Source organism: Boleophthalmus pectinirostris, unplaced genomic scaffold (genome assembly GCF_026225935.1).
Source record: "Boleophthalmus pectinirostris isolate CB_2022bp ecotype Guang Dong unplaced genomic scaffold, ASM2622593v1 HiC_scaffold_11, whole genome shotgun sequence".
NCBI classification, from domain to species: Eukaryota; Metazoa; Chordata; class Actinopteri; order Gobiiformes; family Gobiidae; genus Boleophthalmus; species Boleophthalmus pectinirostris.
Window position 1 is genome coordinate 4,692,826 of NW_026570994.1, and position 24,637 is coordinate 4,717,462.

At 38.2% G+C, this 24,637-nt stretch overlaps 1 protein-coding gene across 1 annotated transcript in view; it reads right to left on the bottom strand.

Annotated features, from left to right (window-relative positions):
* The window catches only part of LOC129412617 (microtubule-associated protein 2-like), a 134,254-nt gene that overhangs the window by 12,131 nt on the left and 97,486 nt on the right, over positions 1-24,637 (bottom strand). The window contains exons 5-13 of the mRNA XM_055166714.1: positions 20,247-20,321; positions 15,914-16,087; positions 11,777-13,867; positions 11,498-11,692; positions 11,290-11,397; positions 10,863-10,918; positions 7,599-7,713; positions 6,401-6,457; positions 2,953-3,257 (exon numbers count right to left, since the gene is read on the bottom strand). Coding sequence (XP_055022689.1) covers positions 2,953-3,257; positions 6,401-6,457; positions 7,599-7,713; positions 10,863-10,918; positions 11,290-11,397; positions 11,498-11,692; positions 11,777-13,867; positions 15,914-16,087; positions 20,247-20,321 — 3,176 coding nt within the window. The remainder of the gene's footprint in view (positions 1-2,952; positions 3,258-6,400; positions 6,458-7,598; positions 7,714-10,862; positions 10,919-11,289; positions 11,398-11,497; positions 11,693-11,776; positions 13,868-15,913; positions 16,088-20,246; positions 20,322-24,637) is intronic.

The window sequence follows — 24,637 nt, forward strand, 5'->3', positions numbered from 1 at the left end:
ATGTAAATATGCGATATGTAAAACTAAAACGTTCTTATAAAAATTAAGTAAAAAAAATAAATAAATCAAACGGTAGTTATTGCTATGTGTGAATTGTGGCATCATGGTAACAGCTGAACATTACACCATAGACACACATGTAGTACCCCCCAGAGTGATGTCACTGCAAAGTATCAACTGGTTGTGTTCACGTTTTAGATTTTGATGATCCCATTGAGATTCAGGATTCAATTCCAAACTTATGATCCACAAATATTGAACCTTTTCATAATTATTTGTTTGGGATCGGTTCCACAAACTTTTTCAAATTTTACGTCTTAAAGTCTTTTCCTCTGACAACAATCACATCTTTGGGGTTGAATAATCGCTACACTTTCTGTTATAGTGAAAATTATCATTGTTAGTTCACTTTTGTTCATTTGATACAGACAGAGAAGATGTTCAACTTTGTGCCAGTTTTTGTTACATAGAGATTAATCTGCAAATCCCACCATAAAATTCTGTCCTTTTAATTTTCATGTCTCTCTTATTAATTATTTTTGCTGTATTTTCGCTTTTATTCATGTAAAAATAGCCAACAGGACATGAGCATGCTTGAAGGTTAAAGTGGTACAGTTACTACATGTGCTGTGTTAGTAGGTGATGCCCTCTTGTGGCCGTATATGGACATGGCACCAGTAAAAGTCATACACAAGGTGAACATGATTTATGATAATAGGCAGTTGACTTTAGACAAAAGACAAAAGGGTAAAACAATTTTAATTTTTGACATAAATATGTTGTTTATACTTTATTATATAGTTAAAGGGACAGTTTGGAATTTTGGACATAGGACCTCATTTCCTAGAGACACTTTTTGAAATATTCCATCCAGTCCTTGTATTTGCAGAGGTCACTGGTGTTAGTCTAGTGCATGTCAATGGTCATAGTTCTCCTGCCACTAAAAACAGTCTTACTCACACCACAAAACACCCGAAACAAATCTATTATTACACCAAACTGTCCATGTGAATGTCTGTGTCTATAGAATAAATTTAGAAGTAAAACCAATCTTGCATTTGAACCTCAACATACTTTGGCTGCGTTCAGACTGCAGCCTGAAGTGACCCAAATCCGATTTTTTTGGCTTCTATGTGACCTGTATCTGATCTTTCAATGACAGTCTGAACGACACAGATCCGATTTTTTCAAATGTGACCCAGGACACTTGGATATGTGCTCCTGAAACCGATACATATCTGATCTTTTGACATGTGACTTCAGTGTGAACGGTCAAAGTGCATTCATTCGACCTACACCTTATCAACAAGACACAAACGTCACTATTCTGCGCTGAAGTAGGCGCTTCAGTGACACGGAGTGTCACTGAAGTGAAGCACATCACCACTCACCACTCTTGGCTCCGTCTCCACATCCACACGTTCCTTTCAACGGACGTCGCTGCTGCTGTCCCACAAAACACCACGACCAAAAACCTCGTCCTTCTCCTTCTCAATCTCTTTCTTAAAACAAGTAAGTTGTTCATGTTCTGGCTCCGGTACGAGGGGAACTTTAAAATCTCCAGGTGCTCAATGCTGCGTCCATGTTTGGACAACTTCCGTAAACACAGAGACGCTCGCTGTGGCGTCGTGTCTCCAGTGCACATGCGGGACACTTTCGGGCCGTTTACTGTTCACACAGGGGATCAAATACAAGTCACATTTAATTGGAAATGTGAGCGACCTCGCAAAAACATCAGATTTCACAAAAAAATCGGAATTGAGCGTTAAGCCCTGCAGTCTGAACGTAGCCAATGATTCATGTGATGCAAGGTTAGTTTTATCTCAAACATTATTTTATCAACACAGACATTTACAGTCTGGTGTAATAATAGATTTACTTCGGGTGTTTTGTGGAGTGGGTAAGACTGTCCTGCACAGGTCCATTTTTGGAGACCCATTACGTTACGCTTTCTTCAGTACGAATGCGAATTCACAGACTGTCAAAAATACATCATCACTTCACAGGCATTATTTATTGAGCAGGAGACTGAACCAGGACTAAACCTAGGACTGATCCCAGGACTAAAACAGGACTAAATCACCTGTGGGTACCATGCAGGACTCTGGGATAACTATGACCATTGACATGCACTAGCCTAGCACCAGCAAATACAAAGACAGGATGGAATATTTGAAAAAGTGTCTCCACACGTCTCCAACACTCTGGCTCACTAGGAAATGAGCTCCTATGCCCAAAATTCTGAACCGTCCCTTTAAAATGTATTCAGATTAAGTATATTTAATAGAAAAAATAAGTAGTTTAATCGTTTAAATTTAACTAATTTGATAAAAGTGTTAAACATAATATTGAGAATGCACTTGAACTTGTTTATTATATTTAAATTTATTTGTTTCTATAAAAATCTGTAACAATCATCTGTAAAATATGTAAAGTGACAGTATGTAACTTTGTGGAGGTGGTGCGTCGCCTGCATGGTTCTATGGAAGCAGAACGTTAAAGCCACACTTGGGACATTCTCCATGGAGATAGATGAGTTTAAGCCAAACTGTGGAATAATAGAGTCAAAGAAACAACATTTCCATGGAAACAAGCAGGAAGAGGGCCTCCTTCAGACCGAATAGCCAGGTTTGTGGAGATGCGAGTCTGCTCACAGTCAGGACACATGTTTTTCTACGTTTTTTGGTGCAATAGAAAAAAATTGTCACTTTTTTGGGGGCTAAAAATTACATAACTGTGGCTTTAAACATTTCCAAATTGTAATACTGGCTTTTTTTTTTTTAACTGTAATTCTTGGTCCTGTAGTGAAAAAAAGTCCTCACCTGGTCCTGGAAATCCAACCTGGAACCTTCTTGCCGCGTGGCCGTAAACCTAACCTCTATGCCACCCTGCCGCCATAGCAACCCGCCAAACCCGCCAAACCCGCCCTCCCCGTACGCCGCGCGAGCTCACCTGTCCCCCTTTGGGCTGGTGCTTGAGGTTAGCCGTGGAGCCGATCTTGGACTTGACGTTCTTGACGTCGGGCAGGGGCTGGTTGATCACTTTGAGCTGCCTCTGGGCCGACGAGGGCGACTTGGGGGGGGTCCGGATCACCGCCACCTTCTTCTCCTGGAGCACGGAGAAGGACTTGGGCGTGTGCGAGCCGGGGGTGCGGGAGCCCGGGGTGCGGCACGAGTAGTTGGGCGGGGTGCCGGGGGTGACGGCGGTGGGCGTGGAGGTGCCGCTGCGGGCTGACCGGGACCGGCTGGAGTCTGTGCCTAAGATGGAGGGACACGAGAGGATGGAGGACGTTACAATTTGACTAAAACCACGTTACGATGTTGCTTGGTATGTTCCACAGTATGGCATTAAAAGTCTATTCAGCTTTTGTTTCATTAGAGGTGATTTTATTCGTTTTATTTGTTCAGAAGTACTTTTAAAAACACGCATTCTTGTGTAAAGGAGCTCACCTCTCCACCGAACTGATCTGTACCTTGGCCTGCTTGTCTCCATGCAGATAAGTTTAATTAATTATTTTTTAATGCCGTATTGTGAAACATTCCGGGCTGAACTGTTTAGTACATCTACACGGATACTTGCACTTTCCTCAATTAAAGTTGCACAGTGCACCTTTAAGATCATTATATTTAAGATTTTGCTAAACATTTGACTTTTTTTTCCCCCGGTTTGATCAGTTTTTAGGTTTCACTTTCTTTTGGGAAGTTATGATATTATGAATGTGGCACATTCGACCAAAACTCATCTAATGTCACAAAAATGATTATTGAACAAATAAAAATGTAAGAAAACACATTTGTTTTGATCAAAATCATGTTTAATGTGTCAAAAATGTGTTTTATAATTATAAATTGTGCCAAATTTTGGATAGAATTCTTATAGTGTGATGCCATCAGCATGGAACTAAAATACTTCAAATACTCTTAAATACTCAAATACTTTTTCAACATATTTTTCTTCACAAATTCCTTCTTGGTTAGTGTAAGACAGTCATTTTTATATATTTTTTTATATTATTTAAGAAACTAGACACTAAGCTTCAATTCTGACAAGTTCTGTAACTCTGCCTTAAAGCTAGAAAGTAACACACCCAAGATGTTTACAGTAAGTATCTGTTATTAGTTAAGTCAATTAAACAACCCTAAGGTATGAACAGACTTGAACCTGAGGAAGATTCTTGTATGATTTTTCAAACTCTTAAGTAAAAAAAAAAAAGTAATTGTTAATAATTTGCTTGTGCCCTTTCAGAACTGACTTTTTGATCCATATTTAAAGTTAAACTATGTAACTTTTGCTTTGACTGTAATGTTTCACAGTCTTTGAAACCTAAACTAAACATCTCCATGGAGACAACAGCCATCAGACCGAATTACTGGTCAGATCTGTGGAGAAAGAATGCATGAATTCCTAAAATAATTTTGAATGAATAAATGCAAGAAGGATAACTTTAATGCCATACTGTGGGACATTTTTATTTCTGCAGGGTTTTCTATTTTAAACACCAACTGTGGAATGAGTTTACTTTTTAATGATGCTCTACTTGTACTTATAAGCAATAATTCCATTCATAATTTTCATATTTTTGCAGAAAATAAATCACATTTGATAGAACACATTACAATTTCATCAGAATTTTACTTTTTTTTTTAGCTAGATTTTTCTTATACATTGTTCTTCTTGTAAATTTATCTAATACCGTAAACTGTGTAGTCATTTTGTGTATAGAAAAGAAACAGTTGGGCATTTTAACCAGACTAATTTATTTTAAAGTCTTTATTTGTTAACCAACATTAGCACATACTTTGTTAATGTAATCCCATTGTTGTCATAGCAACACAGGTCTGCGTATTGGAAAACATGCGCGAACAATAAAATGCCCGCGTGTATCCCTTCTTATCTCCATCGCATTGTTGACAGGCGAGCAAATAACTCAGAGGTCAAAGGTCAAACAGAAAACAAATGACCGCGGCTGATCTGATTGGACGTCGGCCGCTTGTTGCCTGGAGACCAGAGCAGAGCGGAAACCTGTGGAAGGAGATTTAATTTGGGTCTATTGTGATGGAGTGAGAGGAGGGACGAGTGCATGAGACTACTACTACTACTACTACTACTACTACTATTACTACTACTACTACTGCTATTACTACTACTACTACTACTACTGAGGTGGACACTAGGTAATCAGTGTTGGGCAATATGGGTAATAGATGAAAATACAGCAATAGAATGAATTAAAACTTTTAAAACTTTGAGAGAAATTACTTGAATTATTTGGTTTGAGTAGTATTGACTGGTTAAAATTTACATATTTATTAGGGTGGTCCAATTTTATTTTATTTTTTTTTAGATTCTCTAGATTAGAACCCTGCATTTGGTTCCAAATCTGGCCAAAATATTTGGGTCAAAGTTTTATGCAAATTAAGTAATATTTAGAGGTTGCTCAAAACCCTTGAATCAAATGAAACAGAAAACACACACCAAAGACCAAAGTTCAGTACTGTGGTCTAAAGCGAGACGAGTATCTGACGAAGGCTTTTTTTGCCGAGACGTTATTTGAGAATAGGAAGAACTTTTGGACATCGGCCATCTGTGTGTGCTATGCATTTTTTCACTTTGATTTTGTTCGAGACACTTGAAAATTGCCCTATTCTATAATATAGTGAACCAAATAAATAAGGTGTATTTTACTGTGCAAACACAAACTGAAACTTGCATAAAAATTACTTACAAAGTCCATAAAAAGTTACTTGAAAAAGCTAAATTACTCAATTTCCAGGAAACTTCATGCAGCTTAAGCAACCTCTAAAACATCTCTTTTCTCTCAGTTTTCTCCCTAAATCCTGTTTTAGAAGCTAAAACCTAATGCAGGATTCTAATCAAGGTTATCGGAAACTTTTTTTTTTTACCAGGCTTTGATGGACCACTCGAATATTTAAACAATGCAAGATTTGTAGGCTATTATGCAATGTATTGATACTTTGCAGTAGCATCACACTTGGGGGGTTCTACATGGATCTCTACTGGTGCAATGTTCGGCAGTGACCATGGCGATATAATGCATGCATTAGCAAAGACAAATAAGTTTTAAGACTGTCTGAAAACTCTGTGTGAGAGACTTGTTTAACCACAAATCATCTTGCATGTTGTACTTTTGTGGTAAAATAAAGATCAGATTAAAGCTCCAGACAGAGACATGCCTACAGTTAGCACCACACACACAGGGAACGTTGATTTGATGACTGCAAAGTGTCATCTCAGTAACTCTAAACTAGTCAAAACTACTCAAATCAAGTGGGATGTTTTGAAATTGTTAGAGCTTGATACCCAACACTGATTTTCATATCGAGCAGGATGGTGAATGGGGCAGTGCGATGGTTCTACTCCCGGAGCTATGGAGGTCTACCTGTGCCACTAGGCCCTCTGCTGGAGCGGGCGCCCCCTCTGTGGTCTGTGCGCAGCGCTTCATACAGAGCGGAGAGGGAGGGAGGAGGGAGGAGGGAGAGGGGAGGAGGTGGGAGTGCAGAGTTTTATTAAGTGTACTTGTATACTGTAGGTATAGTGTATGTACAGTCTGTATAGAGTTTTACTATTGAAACATTTTAGATTAATTAAGCAGATTTAAATTATACATATGTGCTTTGATTCAACACTAAATAATTAAACTAAAAGCAAAGTTAACTTTTATGAGTACAGCTGTGTTTAATAATAGGACCTACCGTATTTTTCGGACTATAAGGTGCACTTAAAATCTTTTATTTTTCTCAACAATCAACAATGCACCTTATGTATTAATTCTGGTTGTGTTTACTGACCTCGAACCAGTTTAATGTGGTGCACGATGCTCAAAAATCTGTCAAAATGTTTTAGTACAACTTTAGTAAACTACGAAGCTGCACCACTTGATGGATTGTCGGCTACTGTAGTCAGGAGCCTCGTGGAGTAAAATCCAATTTATGGTCCTTTAGTCCGATAGAAATTGACTGCATCAGAGCACAAGGAACAGGCTGTTTTTTCAGAGCTTATAGTTTATGCAAATGAGCCATGTGGTTTTAAGTTTAGTTTCTGTAAAATGTAAATAAATGTGCTCAAAGATGCATTAAACACATTATTACTTAATGTATATTTGAGTTGTCCTTGTAGGAAATAAAAAAAAAAAAAACTTAAATGATCCACCCACATTCACATTCATAATCCACATTCACCAAGACATGGAGGCAACACCGGGTGAATTACACCACGATCTGCCAATGGATCGTGGATGCCTGGACTAAGGATCAGTCTCGAGTGTCGTCCGTTTGTTTTGCTTAATGCTCCTTATAATCCGAGAGAAATAAACATTATTAATATTGCGCCTTATAATCCGGTGATCTTTATAGTCCGGAAAATATGACATATGTGTTAATCTAATCTAATCTCATTGGTGTAAATTTGTACTTGGAAACCGAATACCGATGGGGTAAGAAAATGTTTCTTAATTCAAACTGTATACTTTTATACATCATTGACAAACAATTTTGTCATGTATTGAATCAAAATTGAGTTCCAACAGTACAATTGCACTACTAATTGCAGTGCATGAGGTTGTGCAGGTGCAGTCTTACAGGTCGGCCTGGTGGGGGCGCCATCCTCCTGTTCTGCCGCGGGGATGTGGCGGGTCAGAGACTTGGCGGGCCTCGGGAGGGACGACTTCTTCTCTGGACTCCTGTATGTTCTCTCCTGGAAAGATGCAAATATTCAAATAGACAGTATGTTAGCCTCAACTTTAAGAGAAATGATCTAGTGTGAACCCTTCTTGAAAAAAACATCAAATTAAAACTTTAAATTAAAGTTAAATGCTGTATGTTTTGCACTTTCAGAGGTTTATAATGTTTTCTCATCTTAACCAAACTAGTTCTAATCATTTCAGGGCTCAATTTGTCTCCATAAGAATTTCATTTTAAATTCCCCAGGTATGAGGTAAACATGTCCAAATCAACTTTTAACAATTGTAATGCTGATTTATGTTAAAATAGGTTCTATTCACGCTTACGTTACAAACCAGGAAGACGTTTGGAAACATGCAATGAAACTTCCGGTGTAGTTCCTGACACTGAACTCACCGACCGACTATGATCAAACCCACTGAAGTAAATGTGGTCAGTGGTAAAACGAAGACTGCAGACTTATGTGCCGTTTGGAATCATCTTGAATTTGGCGTCTCATCTCTTCTAATCACATGTACTCAGTGCTCGCGTAGACCGTAGAGTAACTGCAGGAGAAGAGACCGGCGCACAGTTCCGCACTCCACAGGGCTAAGCGCAGCCGTTGCCTGGTCGCGTTTTGCAGACACCCTGCTCCACGGACTGAGGGTTCTCCCACTCTCAAGTCCTGATTCAGTCCTGGTTTAGTCCTGGTTCATCACATCGATGACGTCATGAATCGTGTATGCCCACTTAAAAAATCCCCACTATACCACTGATTTTGTCAGACTTCATACCGTGAACAGAGTCCGCCGGACGTTGTCACCGCATGTTTCCAAACGTCTTCCTGGCTTGTGATGTAAGCAGGAATAGAGCTTATTTGGTATTTTTGTTCTCAAGACGATTATCCAATCAGAAAGCAGAATGAGCCTCACATCACTAACATTTACGTTGTCAGTTTCAATGCTAAAATTCAATGTGTTTAAACCTAAAATGCCTCTCTGATCTGAATGGTCACTACAAAACCCCCACACCTGCAGCTCAGTGAGGGAATTCTGGAGGTTCATATAGGCTTTCACTTGAGAATGATGCAAAATGTATCCAGGTTCACTTGTGATCGTAGTAAATAAAGTTCCTTAAACTGATTTATGACACACATTTACCAAAGATATTCTTCAAAAACATGAAAATGTCCCTTGTATTTTTATAGTCAAGATCGTAACCAGACTTAATCCAATCATTCCAGTGCTGATTTTGTCTAGTGTAGTGTTACATTATCTCATTATTCTAGTTATCTAATTGTTACTGGCCATGTAAATGTACTCACTGTTAGGACACAAAAACATCAGCTTTGCATAATATGGTGCCTTTAACATCCTGTTCTATCTACCTTTCCTACAACTCCCACAATTCTCTTCTGTTACCTGGTCCTCCCATTGGTTAGTATAAGTGAGGGGTGATTGGGAACATGCAGAGAAGGGGCGGGCCTGGTTTAGCCCCGCCTCCACCCGCGGGCTGCGTTTGAGGGCCCCCGCAGAGCCCGGTCTGACGTCCTGCTCCTGGGACCGTCTCTGCATCGCCATCTTGAGCAGGACGGCGCGAGTGGGGCTCTGTACGGCGGTCCACGGACGGCAGGGGCGCATGCAGGGAAGGGGTGACAGGGACAGGGGGCAGGGGCGACAGGGGGTGGCAGGCAAACAGGGTGTGGACATGGAAGAGTGAATAATGAGACGCAACAGAGGTGAGATAGAGACCCTTCCAGGAGTAGTTTAGAAGATGATTTTTCAAGTCCGCAAATTAATGTTTTTTTATACTGTTTGTAGGACTCCGCGAGACGGCCAAAAAATGTTATCTATCTGACTTCAATCAGTTACCATATTCTATTTAAGACACTGTAAACTGTCTTCAATTCCATTTGTATAGATAAGTAATCAAATTTGCATTCAATTGATTAATTGTCCAGCCCTACTCGTTTGTAGCCAAAACTGTTCTTATAACTGTATTTTTTGGACTATAAATCGCACTTTTTTCATGGTTTGGGTGTTTCCTGTGACTTATACCCCGGTGTGACTTATATATTAAAATGTTCACACTGAAGTGTGGAGAGGGTCTAGTCTTGTGTGTCAGTATCTGCTGCTCCTGTTCCTCCTGTACCACTGTCACTTCACTCTACTGCACATGTCTCCTGCAGAAAGAGCCTCTGTTCTGTCTGTATCATGTCAGTCGATCGCACATTACTTCTTTAACACTGAAAATTGAAAATTTAAGTGACTTTAGTGACAACTGGATGCTGTCGGGATTCAGAAAGGCCGAAATAATTCTAACTGGAACTCATGCTGAGTCTGACGACAGCTACACAGAAGAGGAAGCGTTGCTCTGTTTACCTCTAGAGGTCGTGGAGTTGCTCAGAAGTGACACCGAGGATGAAGAATTGAATGGATTTAGTGATTTGGAGTGAGATGGAGAGTTTGTTCAACTTGTTCTGTTCTGTTGTTTATGTTATAGTTTATCTGAAGAACTGTTCATATGTGACGTTAACAGTCTGTTGTTCTCTCTTCTATTGTTATTATTAGAACTTGACTTTCAACAGGAAATGTTAGTTCCTCTTCTCTGATTTTATAAAATATATTTCCCTTAAAAAGTACAATTTATAGTCCGATGCAACTTGCATATGTTTTTTGCTTCAATTATTATGCATTTTTGGCTGGTACAACTCATACGTCGGAAAACATGTTACTCACAATTAGCAGTTTTGTAGTAAATTTTAACTACTCACATTGGAAGGGTCAATACTAGAGACAAGACAGATGCTAGGATTTGTGTGTTAGTATGAAGGTGAAAATACTGTCCTTACAGCAGAACATTAGGGAATGCAGTCGTTCTAGTACCAATTATACTAAATAATTCAAACTAGATCAAAATTTGAAACCGGTCATTTAGCAATTAATTTCATAATGACAACATAAACCAATTAGACCATTTTTTTGTTGAACTATAGTGGTTGTTGTTGTTTGTTGATATACTTACTGGTTTTCTCTGATTCTGAATGACAAAGGTAAACATGCAGGAAAGAACATGCAAATAGGAAAAATACGGCAGCATGCAAAAATTAAAAAGAAAAAAATAAACACAATTTCTATAAGCACAAACCAAATTTTAGCCTAGAATGCTGATCAACACACTTACCGTTGTCCTCTCCCTGGACTGGTGGGCCACACTGAGCGGCTGATGACTCTCCATGCCTGAAAAAAATAAAGACATTTAAGGTCATAACATATTTTTTTCATCAGCAGAGGGAGACATTTTACATGCGTGAATCTGAAATGAGAAAAAACATGGAAAACCAGCATAGGCAGCACGTTACCTTGTACAGAACTGGAAAAGAAAGCAAGAGATAGCCGCCCCAAAGCATAACAGTGACTTTGATGTGGAAATTTACAAAATGACATTGCAGCATGTGAAGTTTGCCAGCTACATTGCGTCAACCACCCATAGCCATCAATAGAGAAAGCCCACCGAAATGCGACAACGTTCTAAGGTAGTACTAACTAAGAATTCAGTTACAAGGACTCTCTCTATCCATAGCTTTGGTTCCTGGTGGAGGAAGGTTCACCTGGGGCCTTGCGTCTAGCAGAAGGCCTGGGATGACGGACGTTCTTTCGAGACGGTGAGCTACAGCGGAGGACTGACAGTTTATTCTGCTCAGCCTTCCTTATCCCAACTATTAGAAAAAAGAACATTAACAACCAAAAGCATTCAACAGTTAAGGGCATTTCTCCAAAAAAAAAAAAAAAAAAAATCACATATCTCAAACTGACAACCTCGTTTTTTCTTAATGTCTTCTTTGGTGACTTGACCGGCAGCTTTGCGATTGGCTCGGCTCTCGGAGTGGCAAGGTGGGCCACGTACTTTGCCAGAGGTACGTTTACTAGGTTTGTCCGCCGCGCGAGCACTGCTTGCGCTTTCGACTTTTGGAAGTTCCTCGATTCGTTCCGATACGATGCTTTTGTCTTCATCTGCAGTGGGAAAAGTGACAACACAAACACTAAGATCTCCATCGTAAAACCTTGGACTAGTTAAGTGTAAAAAACATTGGGTACCTTGAGTGTCTAACCATCCACTGTCCGTGTCCAGTATGGAGACGTCTCCCGCGGTTCCTTCCTCAGTTGGTTGGTCAAAGATGTCTTCCATGTTCTCTGCTACCTTGATCTCCTGAGGGACTTCGGATGTCTCTTCTTTAGCTACATCGACAAGATCTTTGCTTTGGTCTTCATCTGTGGATTGAGGTTCCTTGATAACTTCCGCCTTTTCCTCCTCGCCAGTCTTGTTACCTTCTTCCAGCTGTTGGGGCACATCAGGGTCAGAGCATGGAGATAGATGCGAACTGTCAGTAGCTTGTTCGCCATCGTCACTGTTGATTCCACTGTGGCTCCATTCCTCTGCTCCAGACCTGGGATCATCTTCTACCACCTGATCTCCAACTAGAAGCAAAATTGTTTCTGTCTTTTGTCCTTCTTTACCTTTATCTTCCTTATCTTCCACGCTTGGTTTTGAAGGTGCTACATCTTCAGTTTCCTCGATTACTTCTGAGGGTTCTTCAGCTATTTCAAAGTCGTCTTCCTCGGTCTCCTCCACTTGGGATGCTTGAGGTATAATGATAATGGGGGATGGACTTCGGACACGTGAAGTCTCTTGAGGATCTATCTCTAACTTCTTTGGACAATCTTCCCTTGCTGGTTCACTTGTTACTTCTTTGCATTCTTGAGACAACTCACACGGAGTATCAGAGGTTTCAGTCTTGCTTGATTCTTCTTCTATCTTACTAGGTTCCTCAGCGTTTGGAGCTTCTTGCTGTGTCATATCGGTATTCTGAGCAACATTTGGTGATTTGGGTGTGTTTGGAGAACAGGGAGACTTGCATCCTGTTTCGGCACAGCTAAATGTAAAAGAGCAGTCAGGTGGAATGGGTGATGCTTCTCTTGAAGGATCTTTCTCAATGTCCACCTCCGGGATCGGTTGAATTGTTATATCTCCAGGAGGACCACCATCAAGACGGTCCTTAGAAGCAGAGACTGGAATTTTGAGACGATCAGGTTTCAGTCCACTCGGAACTGCTTTCTCAAGAATTAGCGACATCTTGCCTGGTGAGTCCTTCCGCTCCAGTGTTGGCCGTTGCAGTATTTCAGGTAGCATTGCTTTTGGATCTGGTTGGACGCTCTTTTGAACTTCAGCAACTCCGTGATCATCTCCTCCTTCACTCTCAACTGATGGGAATCTCAGGGGTGTTGACTCAACAGGACTTGGCAAATCTGCGGGAGAAGGCATTGGACCGGCATATTCACTGAAGATGCAATATCCCAGATCTTCCATAGGACTTTCTCCACCAACAGTTCGCTGGTCGCCAGTCGCAAAGTCATCCAGAGTTTTTCCTTCCAGTGATGGCATGGAGGCTACAGACTTTCTCCTCACATGCTCCTCTCTCTTCTCCAAAGACAATCTAGGCAGAGCTCCAGCTAGGTCCAACATCTCAGAAAGACTATCAGACTGTTGAAGCATTGAACTACGCTTCTCAGACCAGGAACATTCTGCTGCTTCTTCAGGAGACTCAGTTAAAGTTGGGGTTACCGACACAGCTGGAGGGAACGGTGGCGGTAGACCTTTTACAAATGGTGTGGGTGGGTGAATGTTCTCCAGGTCTGAAGGACACAAACCTTCTGAGAACTTCATTGAGGTTTGTTCTGGCTCTGTGGTGGGTCCAACGGTAATGCTAAGGTTTGACTTTTTAGTGGGAGCTTCCGTAGTCAACTCATAATAGCTTGAAGAATCTTCTTTGGTTGTTTCAAAGTAGCTTTTTGAGGTTGTGTCTTGTTCTTTTACTTCTGGTAACGGTTCTGGACTAGATGTTGGTGGTCTTTCGTCATCTTGATATTTTTTTGTCTGAGGAATTTCACTTCCTTCCACTTTTGAGACCTCTTCTCCTCCGGCAGCATCAGCATCCTTTACTGATATCTTCTCAACTTGTGATTCCAGGTTGTCATCCTTTGTCATGGCCACCTCCTTTTGGCTTGAAGCTCCAGCATTCGCTACATCTGCATCTTCTGGCTCTCCCTTTGCATGTGCTAACTCCATCTGGTCTTCCTTGTCTTTGGCAGTTTCTTCGGTGGCCTTCTCGAGAACTTCTTCAGGTGGGGCTGCGAGTTTGAGGAGCACTTGAAGAACTTGGTTTCACTCAAGTTTGCTCAAAGCGGTGCAGCATCCACATAAGCCAGCCAATACAAGTCAAGCCATGGCCGTCTGCACACAGATAGTCCCCATAAGCACAACACAGCACAGGGAGGGGCCATAGCACCTGGAAACACGTGCAGAACTGCAATGAGGGAATGAAGAGCTTGATGTTGGATGGAAAGACACACAATGATTTCCTATTGTGAGAAAATAGTTGACAAAATTTCTATCAACCCTAATGGTGTTTTATGTAGTCATTTTGGATGAATTTTGGAGAGTCAAGATGAAACAAAACTCCTGTCAACCCAATGATGGCAGTTTATTTAAAGGTACAGCATGTAACTTTCTGGAGGTGGAACATCACCTGCATGATTCCTTGGAAATTGACAGTTAAAACCGTACTTTTAAGCATTTCCATGGAAACAAGCAAGAGCGGGCCCTCCTCCAAGCCAAGTAAGAGTCAGGTTTGTGGAGATGCAAGCCCGCTAGGCTAAAGTTAGGATGTTTTTCTATTTTTTTTTTTTTCAGGGCAATAAACGCATGATGACTAAAAAGTTACATACTATGGCTTTAAGTAAAATCTAATTTCAGGATGAATTTATATGAATATTCAAAATGAAAAATTGTTAATGGTGAGGATCAATTTCAAAAGTCCCAGACAGTTATTGTCCAAAAACTTAATTTAATTTCCTCTGAAACATTTTTTTTCTTTTTACCAAACCTTTTCCTCTACACCCAAGTGCGTTAATAACAATAGGAAATGAAAACAACAGTCATGAAATATGACAGGACAATACAGTTGAGTGGATTCAGAAGCACCCATGCAGGTGGGTGTACTACAATACTTACTACAATACTACTTTGACATAATACTTCAACAGAAATATACATAGAAAATACTGACACTACTACTTCTAGCAAGACACAAAACTTGACATTTCCAACACTGAGATTTGCAATGTAGCTGGCAAAACATCCACAGATCAACAGCGGGAAAGTTGATCTCTTCCTGGCTGTGTTACGATGGAAAGCAAATGGTATGTTTCAAATGACAAAGCACAAAGTCTGGGCACAGGGCAGCTGTCGGGTACAAAGCAGAAGCTGGAGAGAAGCTGCAGGAGCCATTGAGCAATACACCTTAGAGATCACAACTGGTACTTAGAGACCATGCAAAAATGTAGAGTTTACACTGCAAAAAAGAATATCTACATTTCAGATAGTACTTATAAATACTTTTAACCTGGTTTTAACTTGTACATACAGTAGTTCCAAAGCAAGATCAACTAAGTCAAAAGATTCGACTAAGAAGCTGAGATTTATTGAGTTCATTTTACTTAAGAGTTGAATGAATTGATAAACCTCATCAACTTTATGCATTACAGTAGATTAAATAATTTGTTTTAAATCGGACAATTAAGGAAACAGATTTAAAAACACTCAAAAAAGACATGAAAATAAATATATTAATCACCTTTATCCATTTTTTTTTTTTCAGTTGAGCCAACAAAATGGAAATCTGTTAACTAAATAAATAAAAATAAAATAAATAATAAAGAAAAATAAATAATAAATACATAAAAATAATAATAATGAAAAATGAAACGCTAAACCTCATCAACTTTATTTTCATAAATATTATTGTAAATACATTACATTAGATTAAATCATTTGTTTTAGTTTGAACAATTAAGGAAACAGATTTAAAAACACTCAAAAAAAAGTAATGAAAAAACAGTTAAATCACCGTTATCCATTTAATTATTTTAAGTTGATCCAACAAAATGGAAATCTGTTAACTAAATTTATTTAAAATAATAATAATAATAATAATAATAATAAAATATATATAATAATAATAATATAAAATATATATTTATTTAAAAAAAAAAATTAAATCAAGTAATTCTAACTTGATGTAGATATACTTTTTTACAGTGTACTCATTCACACATTTTCCTGAGTATGTGTTCTTCTGGGGAGCCCTCGTCCCACACACACACACACACACACACCTGTCTCTGGTGGAGTATGGGAACCTGGGTGACTTCCTCCGTTTTGCACCTGGGGGGGCAGTGCCTGTGTGGGCCCCCCCGGCTCTGACTGATCACAGGGGCCTTCTTCATGGGGAGAGGGGGTCTCTACATCATGAGCTACGTCCTCAGAGAAGCTAACCCCAACCTTCTCTGCTACAGGACGGACGGAGGTAGAGACGGACGGGGGGGGCACAGATGGAGATGAGACACAACACGGACAAACGTTATGACAATGAAATGGGATGAGATCTGTTTATGGTCTTAAAACTAAACTAGATTATCCAGCTGAACAAGTGAAATTATGTTTATTTAGCTGTTTTGTTTTGTTGGGTTTTTTTGGACTGTAAATAGTTCAAATCAATACACAATTAGATTTTTAGATTTTTATCTGGAAAATAAATTGATTTAATGTACAAGTAGTTGAAGTTTCTGAAAGTTGATGACAAATTTGAGGTCAGTAGAACAGGGTATTTTTTAATCTCATACTATAATGAGCAACCAAATAGAATCTGCTTGTTTCCATGGAAATGTTATTGCTTTGCTGGAATGTTCCACAGTGGCATTACAGTTCTCTATAATGCATTTACTCAGTTACATTCTTATACTGTGAGTGGTAGGATTGCTCAATTATGAAAAAAATCAACACGATATCATGATTATTTGGTCAATATTGAAATCACGATTATTCAAACGATTATTTTTTTAGTTACACAATGCATTTATTCTCACTCAAAAAAACACTTTGTTATTGATAATTTATGCAAAACTTTCAAATTGAAAATAAATATTGGCTACAAATATGAACGTTAGAGCAGTTTTGCAATGTGTAAAACATAAAATTAATCAAATATACTTTGAACATGAAATAAAACATAGAACAGCATAAATGCATCCAAAAAGTATGATATATTCAGCTGTTCTATAATCTCTATATTTAAAAAATAAATAATATAATTGTTTATATAAAAAATATCCCAAAATAAACTTTGTTAAACTTTAAATTGTTTCAACTCGATAATATGAGTTTGGAGATTGTTTGACAATCAAAGCAAAATTGTGATCGAAATTCAATTAATTGCACAAACTTAGTGAGTGGGGTCGCCTCTCCGCAGATCTGGTTTGTGATTGTCTCCTGTGTCTATCCTGAGAAAAGTTTAATGCCATACTGTGGAATATGCTGAGCAATACAATAACCAGTGGCGGAGTTAGCAATTCGAGGGCCCAAGGCAAACTTGAGCTTGGGGCCCTCACCATAATGCAGTGTTTTTCTGTTTTGTTTTGTTTTTTAAATATATTTATTGTCTGTTTTCCCCACTATTCTTGAGACATTGTTCTACTTATTTAAATTATGGTGGATTGGAAACTTGTCTTATTAGTTCGGTCACCTACTAGATCACCAGAACTGAAAGTAGTTTTATTTTTTTGCTAGTACAATTACATTTTTGTTTACATCCATTACATATGATTATTATTATGATTATTGTTGAAAAGTAATCTATTCTCATTTAATGTCATATTGAGAGAAAATCAAATTGCTCTGAGGCCTCGGCCATTAGTGGCACTGAGGATAATTGGTTGGGGGCCCCTTTAGGTTTGGGGGCCCTACGCAGGCGTCTACATTTGCCTAATGGTAGCGCCGCCTCTGATAATAACATGGGCCTTCCAAGTGAAAAGTGACATAGTTCAGATCAGATTACTTTTAGATGTGCATTATCGTAAACCTACTAATATTTTACTAACCTAAAATTTCAAAAACTACAACAGCGATGCATACAAGTTAAAAATGTACTTTACGGAACACCACATGCAGTTTAATCAAATACTATGTCGTTAGTGATTGCAGACCACATGCAGGGGAGAATGGGTGACTGTTATTGTGCAGGGAGCTGAAAACTATTGAGCTGCCCAACACAAATCAATGATGAAAGGATCAGCGGAAGAGAGGAGGAGGTGAAGAGAGTGAGAGAACAGAGGAGGGGAGGACTAATGAGAGAGAAAGGGAGTTCCTGTGGTTCTTACGGGCTTCAGCTTCAGGCAGGAAGGGAGGGAGTCTGGGTGTTAAAAGGTCCGAAAATATGCACTTTTGTCAAGCTTTTAGTCAAGTTACAGAGTTAGTTCTTCATTATGAACATACTAACGAATAGGGATGTAACGATATTTAAATCTCACGGTACGATATTATCACGATATGCATCTCACGGTACGATATTTTGGAGAAAGGATACTTATCGTTTTTAAAATACCTTAACAAGACTTTGGAGCAAATCAATACTGTCATAAAGCCAAGAATTAAAAAAGAAGTAAAAAAACATATTTCTACATGTCGTCTGCACTGAAATGAATCATGGGATATGTAGTTCTCTATATTTATTTGCTGTTGCTACTATAAAACCATGCATTTAAGCAAAGAAACTTGTGATTCGATATATTGTGACAGCCCACGATGTTATTGAGAGACCTATTTTGACGATACGACATCACGATATTTCGGTTATTGTTGCATCCCTACTAACTAACTAACTAAATATTAAATTAATCACATTTTAATGGAGTTTGAGAACTGTTTTTGATCAGCTATGGTGTTTTCAATGGAGAGGTCAGGTTTTGGAGCAGATGGAGGAGTTTGAAGGAAGAAATGTTCTGTAATGCTTTTTTAATAACAAAAAACCCATAAAAAAACACAAAGTAAAAAACTAAAAAGGTATAAGCAACTCAATAAAGGGCTCAAACCATCTTAAAATAAACAATAACAATAATGATGATTATTATTACCATATAATTAATGCCACTGAGCAAATATTCCATTTCCTATTATTCTCCAATCATTTGTTATTCTCCATGGCAATTCGTTTTTTTCTAGATTGTACTGATTATGAATTATGTTTTTTTAAGTGTTCTAGGCATAAATTTGATATTGTTGAAGCCTTAAAGGGACAGTCCGGAATTTTGGACATAGGACCTTATGTGTTGGCAACACTTTTTGAAATATTCCATCCAGTCCTTGTATTTGCAGAGGTCGCTGGTGCTAGGCTAGTGCATGTCAATGGCCATAGTTCTCCTGCCACTAAAAACAGTCTTACCCACTCCACAAAACACCCGAAACAAATCTATTATTACACCAGACTGTCCATGTAAATGTCTGTGTTGATGGAATAATTTTAGAAGTAAAACCAACTTCGTATTTGAAGGATTCATGTCTGAGCAGCAGCAGCGAGTTGTACTTCCTGATAGAAAGCTTGGCAGCGGTGGACTGATATCACCTAGCACCTGTCTTACCCACAAAGTAAATTCCACTGCTGCTGAGAAAATAGTCCCTCAACATGCGACGATTCATGAGATGCAAGGTTAGTTTTATTTCAAACATATCGTGAGATGCATATCGTGAAAATATCGTATCGAGAGAAGTGGATATCGTTACGTTCCTATTTTTTTATTTTAATATCAATTACTTTCAATATTAGTGTTTTTTAGGGGTGTGCAAAAATATCTAAATTACGATGTATCGTATCTTTTAATGCGATGATACAGTATCGATATCGTGGGCTGCTGTATCGACATATCGCCAAGAGTATTTTTTACTAAATTATTTTGTTACAGCTACAGTTTTGTTGCTCGTTCAGAGGAAGGAAACTGGTTTATGCGACACATTTGACATTTTCACTGTTCTGAGGATTAAAATGTTTGTGTTTCATATGAACTTTGCATAAGAAGTGGTTTATTTAGCCTTTTTTTTATTATTAACCGTATCAACTTGATTTGAATATATTAAATCGAAACAAAAGTGCACTGAATCAAGATATGTATCGTATCATGGCCTATGTATCGAGGTATATATCGTATCCGCAACTTCTTAATAATACTCAGCCTTAGTTTGTTTACAGTGGCAGCAAAGGTCTAGCCTGATTCATCAGCCAGTTTCACTTCATGGAAACCGTCTGACCTCGCAGCATTAGGATTTGTTCGCTCGACGGTAGGTGGGTACTTTTTTTATTTAACCAATCTCTGCTATTTGGTCGTGACATTTGTAATGCGCCGATAACGGGGCTAACTGGTATATTAAGCTTTTTAGGATTAGGAGGTTCTGAAAGCGTAAGGTAAGTGAGGAATAACTTCGAACCACTGCAAACTCTTTTTTCTGAGAGTCAAAGAGTTAAAGTTTAGTATTTAACATGCAGAAGAATTGTGCTCGTTTCCTGTGTAGTTCAAACTGGCAACCTGTGGGCACCATTCACACTGCCCCCTCCTGGACGCTGGGCGGGCATGCGGGGCCCAGGGGGAGGTGCGTGGGGGCGGGGTGTACCTCTGGGCGTACCTGGTGCCGCGGCCCCGCTCTGCTCGGCCGACGGGGAGGGGGGAGGGGAGGGAGGCAGGTTGGCCGACTCGTCCACTGCGAGGAGGGGGAGAGAGAGAGAGAGAGGGAGGGGGGGAGGGGGGCACAGCGGGGGGGGGGACAGGACATGGATGAAAGGGTGGAAGTACACAGGTTTGTTTGAGGTTTTTACTGGGCACACTGCAAGAAAAAGAATTGGGCTACTACGTGAGGTAAAACTATTCAAATTCAGAATTTTAACTTTGTTTTCAAGTATAGTTAAAGCACAGAAATAGAAAGTTAAAGCCACACTTCAGTAGTTTCTCCATGCACTGCAAAAAACAAAATCTAGTTAAGTTAAAATGACTTGAATTAAGAACATTTTATCAGGATTTGGGTCAATTAAAATCTACCAGTGGAATAAGACTTTTTGTACTAAAATATGAAAATACATCTTGCTACACTTAAACTAAGAAAAACACAACTCTTTACCCTTAAAATAACAAACTAAATCTAATGTTGCTTTAATTAAGTAAACAACACTTATTCTACTGGTAGATAATGTCACTTGTCAAGTTGAATCAACTCAAATAAAGTCAAATATTCTTAATTTAAGTCATTTTAACTTATCTGGATATTGTTTTGGTTTTTTTTTTTCAGTGTGGAGACAGTTTTCTGCAATAGTGTGGACGAAAGTAACAGTGGGCCTCATTTATGAAACGTTCTTAAAAACAAATTTGTACTTACGAACATTTTTGGCATTCACAAAACTTTTTCTTAACTGAAAAGGTTTTTCTGTAAGAACAAATCCTACGAACAGTCAGAAGCACTTGTAAGAACAAAAATTCTACTGTTTTAGAATATTATTACTCTCATAATGCAACAAAAAATTTTTTAATTCCTCCATGATTGTAAGTTATATATTTTCTTAAATTATTTCCTATAAACATATGACCGTGTGATCCAATAACATTTATGAGGAGTTTTCTAGAGTAGTGTTTCACAAAGACTGGGTTGCAACATTCAAGTGAGTTGCAAGACATTTTTTGGGGGGTTGCCTTGTAATGATCTGCATGTAGGTCCAATATTGCTGGTTCAATTGAATGTTGAAAAGAAAAAGTCATGTTCTACAATTAACGTCCAAATAGGTGTTTTATAGATCCTTTTATTGCTGCTTCAATGATTTACCCAAAACTGTTGAGTGTTTTTCATTGTTTAAAACTCAGTCAACAATAAAATGTCCTCATTAATGTTCAGTAATGGTCAAATCTACCTTTATTTTGTGATTTATGAATAATGTTTATTGACTTAAAATATGGGTCCCCAGAAAAACGTTTGGGAAACACTGTTATAGACTCTGTGTGTATTGGGTCTAACAGACTTTCTCCAGGCTGCACTGAGCCTCAGTCTGTCCCAACCCCAGTGCTTATATTTGGAAGTTCAGAGGACGTTTCTAACCAAATACATTTTCATTTTCTATGTAAATTAATTGTAAAATAGCGTGGAGGTGTTCGTAGTTGGTGTTGGTGAATTCGGCAAAACTGTCACTTAGGAATTTGTCTGCGTAAGAACACTGAATCTCTCAGCATTTTCTTGAACTGGAAGTTACAACAAAAAAAAAATTAAGAAAAAGATTCATGAATGAGGGCCAATATTTCTAATGAAAATAACAACATTTCCATAGAAACAAGTAGGTGGAGTTCTTCATGTCAAATAAGAGTCAGGTTTGTGGAGAAGCAAGCCCGCTCAGTGTACGAATGCATGATTTTCCAAGTTTTTTCAATGCAATAAACACAAACTAAATTATTTTTTAAAAAGCATTTATTTTACATAATCTTTTGGGGTAAAAAGTTACATACTGTGGCTTTAAGATTTCTTCTATTTGTTCTAGATTTTTTGACTTGGAAACTGTATTTTGGGCATGTTTCTTTCTTTTATGTCTAAATAAAAGGGATGTTTTAAACTTAAAGTGCACTCTGTAACTTTTCTGGTTGATTGTCTCCGTGGAAATGTTATTTCTATGTCTAGAATGTTCCACAGTATGGCATTAAAGTTATCAGTCTTGCATTTATTCAAGTTCTAGTGTTTTTATTGCTCCAAAATACACTGAAAAACTTATATTCTTACTGTAAATGGGTTTGCCTCTCCACAGACCTGACCTATAACTTGACCTGGTGGCGCTCCCTGCTCGTCTCCATGGAGATGTTTAATGCCATAGCGCACCTCATCAACTAAATAAGTCAAATTGAGTTGAATAATATTGAAAATCGTAATCGTAGTCTTAAAAACTTGACCAACAAACTTAAATCAAGATTCTGAATTCAAGTGATTTTAACTCAGGTAGATTCTGTTTTTTTGCAGTGTGACGTGTTGCCATGGACACTTTTTCTCATTTTGCATATTTGTAACGATAAATAATACAAAATGAACAGACTTACCAGCAAATATGGGTGAAAATAAACACACACGTTTGACTAAAGCACCAATGAAACAGTAGAATACAACAGGACTGCTACATGAAACATACTCAGAACCCCAAAATAGCCATGAGACAGCTCTTTGCAATTAGCTCAAAACTGTAATTTATTCTGTGGAACAGCTAATAATGTGTGTTTTTAGGACTTAATAAACACATTGGTTGTTGCTATGACGATATAGGCTGCTCGCTGAGTGGTGAATGTACATGAAATACAGTGAAATTACAACTGTAGACGTCGCTCAGACAGAAAAGTGTAATGCACAGAGGCTGACTCGTACTTGAACTTGTGTGAAATGATTTTACCTTGAACATTAAAAGAGTTGAACTGAACACAGTTAACACAATAAATCCAGTAGTTTTCTTAGCAGTTAAAAGAGTTGTTAAAACAGTAGTTGTAAAAAAAAAAAAACTGGATCAAAAGTTCATACATTTGATCCTGGTTTAGTTCTAATCTAAGACTTGGTTTGGTTTTTCCAACTGGACTTGGACTCGAGTCAGATTTGAGTCACTATTTTTAGGACTTCAGACTTGACTTGATAAAATGGACTAAGACTTGGGACTCAACTTGGATTTGAAAGTCAATGACTTGGGACTTGACTTGGATTTGAGGCCTGTGACTTGAGAAGACTTGAGAAGCACTTTTAAGTCTGAATTCTTTCTGTTCTGACCGTAATGATTCACACTAAGATCTTGTCAAGACATTTAAAAAGGAAAAATTGACTAAATTATTTCCTATAACTCTTGCATAAATACTCACATATAAATATGTCATGACTTTTTAAGTACAATTTACTTTAAAATTCATATAAATTGCAAAAATCTAAGTTTAAAGACTTGAAATGACTTGAAGCCCAAAGTGGACAACTTGGACTTGACTTGGACTTATGGGCCAGTGACTCGAGACTCGACTTGGACTTGCCTGTATTTGACTTAGAACTTGAGGTCAAAGACTTGAGACTTACTTGAGACTTGCAAAACAACGACTTGTTCTCACCTCTGCCTCAAAGTATTGCTACCTAAGAGTAAATGAATATCTTTTTTTTCCCCCCCCAATATCAATCCAATATTTATTTTCCAATATCAGTATCAATACCAGTAATATAGTCACTTTTTTCAGTACTACCAGTGATTTGAAATACCCAGAATTTTATCTGAGTATTTACAGGGTTCCCACTTTTTTTCATGGACAAAATTTCAAAACTTTTCTGTGACTTTTTCATGACCTAAAGTCATTTTCCATGACTTTACAGCAGAATTGATCAGACTTTTAGGGCTAAATATGAAATGTTAACTCTTTCCACTCACCTTATGGTTTGGGATTATAGTTTTTGAACATTCAAAATCCTGTCAGTGTATTTATTATAATCTCTCTTAAACAAAAGGTGCAGACGTTCAGAAATAATAAGAATAGCCTCATGAGATCTTAACAGAACGCTGGAGTTGAGTGAAAGAGATACTAAAATTCCATGACTTTTCCAAGATTTTCATTGAATTTACAAAATTCCATGACTCTCCCAGGTCTGGAAAATGACATTTTCAATTTCCATGATTTCCATGACCATGGGAACCCTGTATTTATTAAAAAAAATAAGGTGTATGATTGCAGGGAAGAAATTAGTTAAACTTTGCAAAGTACTGTATCTCCCTTGGCAACAGCTTTTTGGACTTATAAGAACAAAACTATACACACTCAAAAAAAAAAAAAAAAAAAAAAATAAGTTGACTCTACATAAATATATTACGTCACCTTTACCCATTTCTTCATTTTATGTTGATCCAAAGCAAATAGTTTCATATATTTGAGTGTATATTTTGTTTACCAAGTTATTCTCATTATCCCTTAACTCTTCTTCAATCCACTGCACCTGTACCATTTCCTGTACTAAGACCCAGTGCATTTGACCCATAAACATTT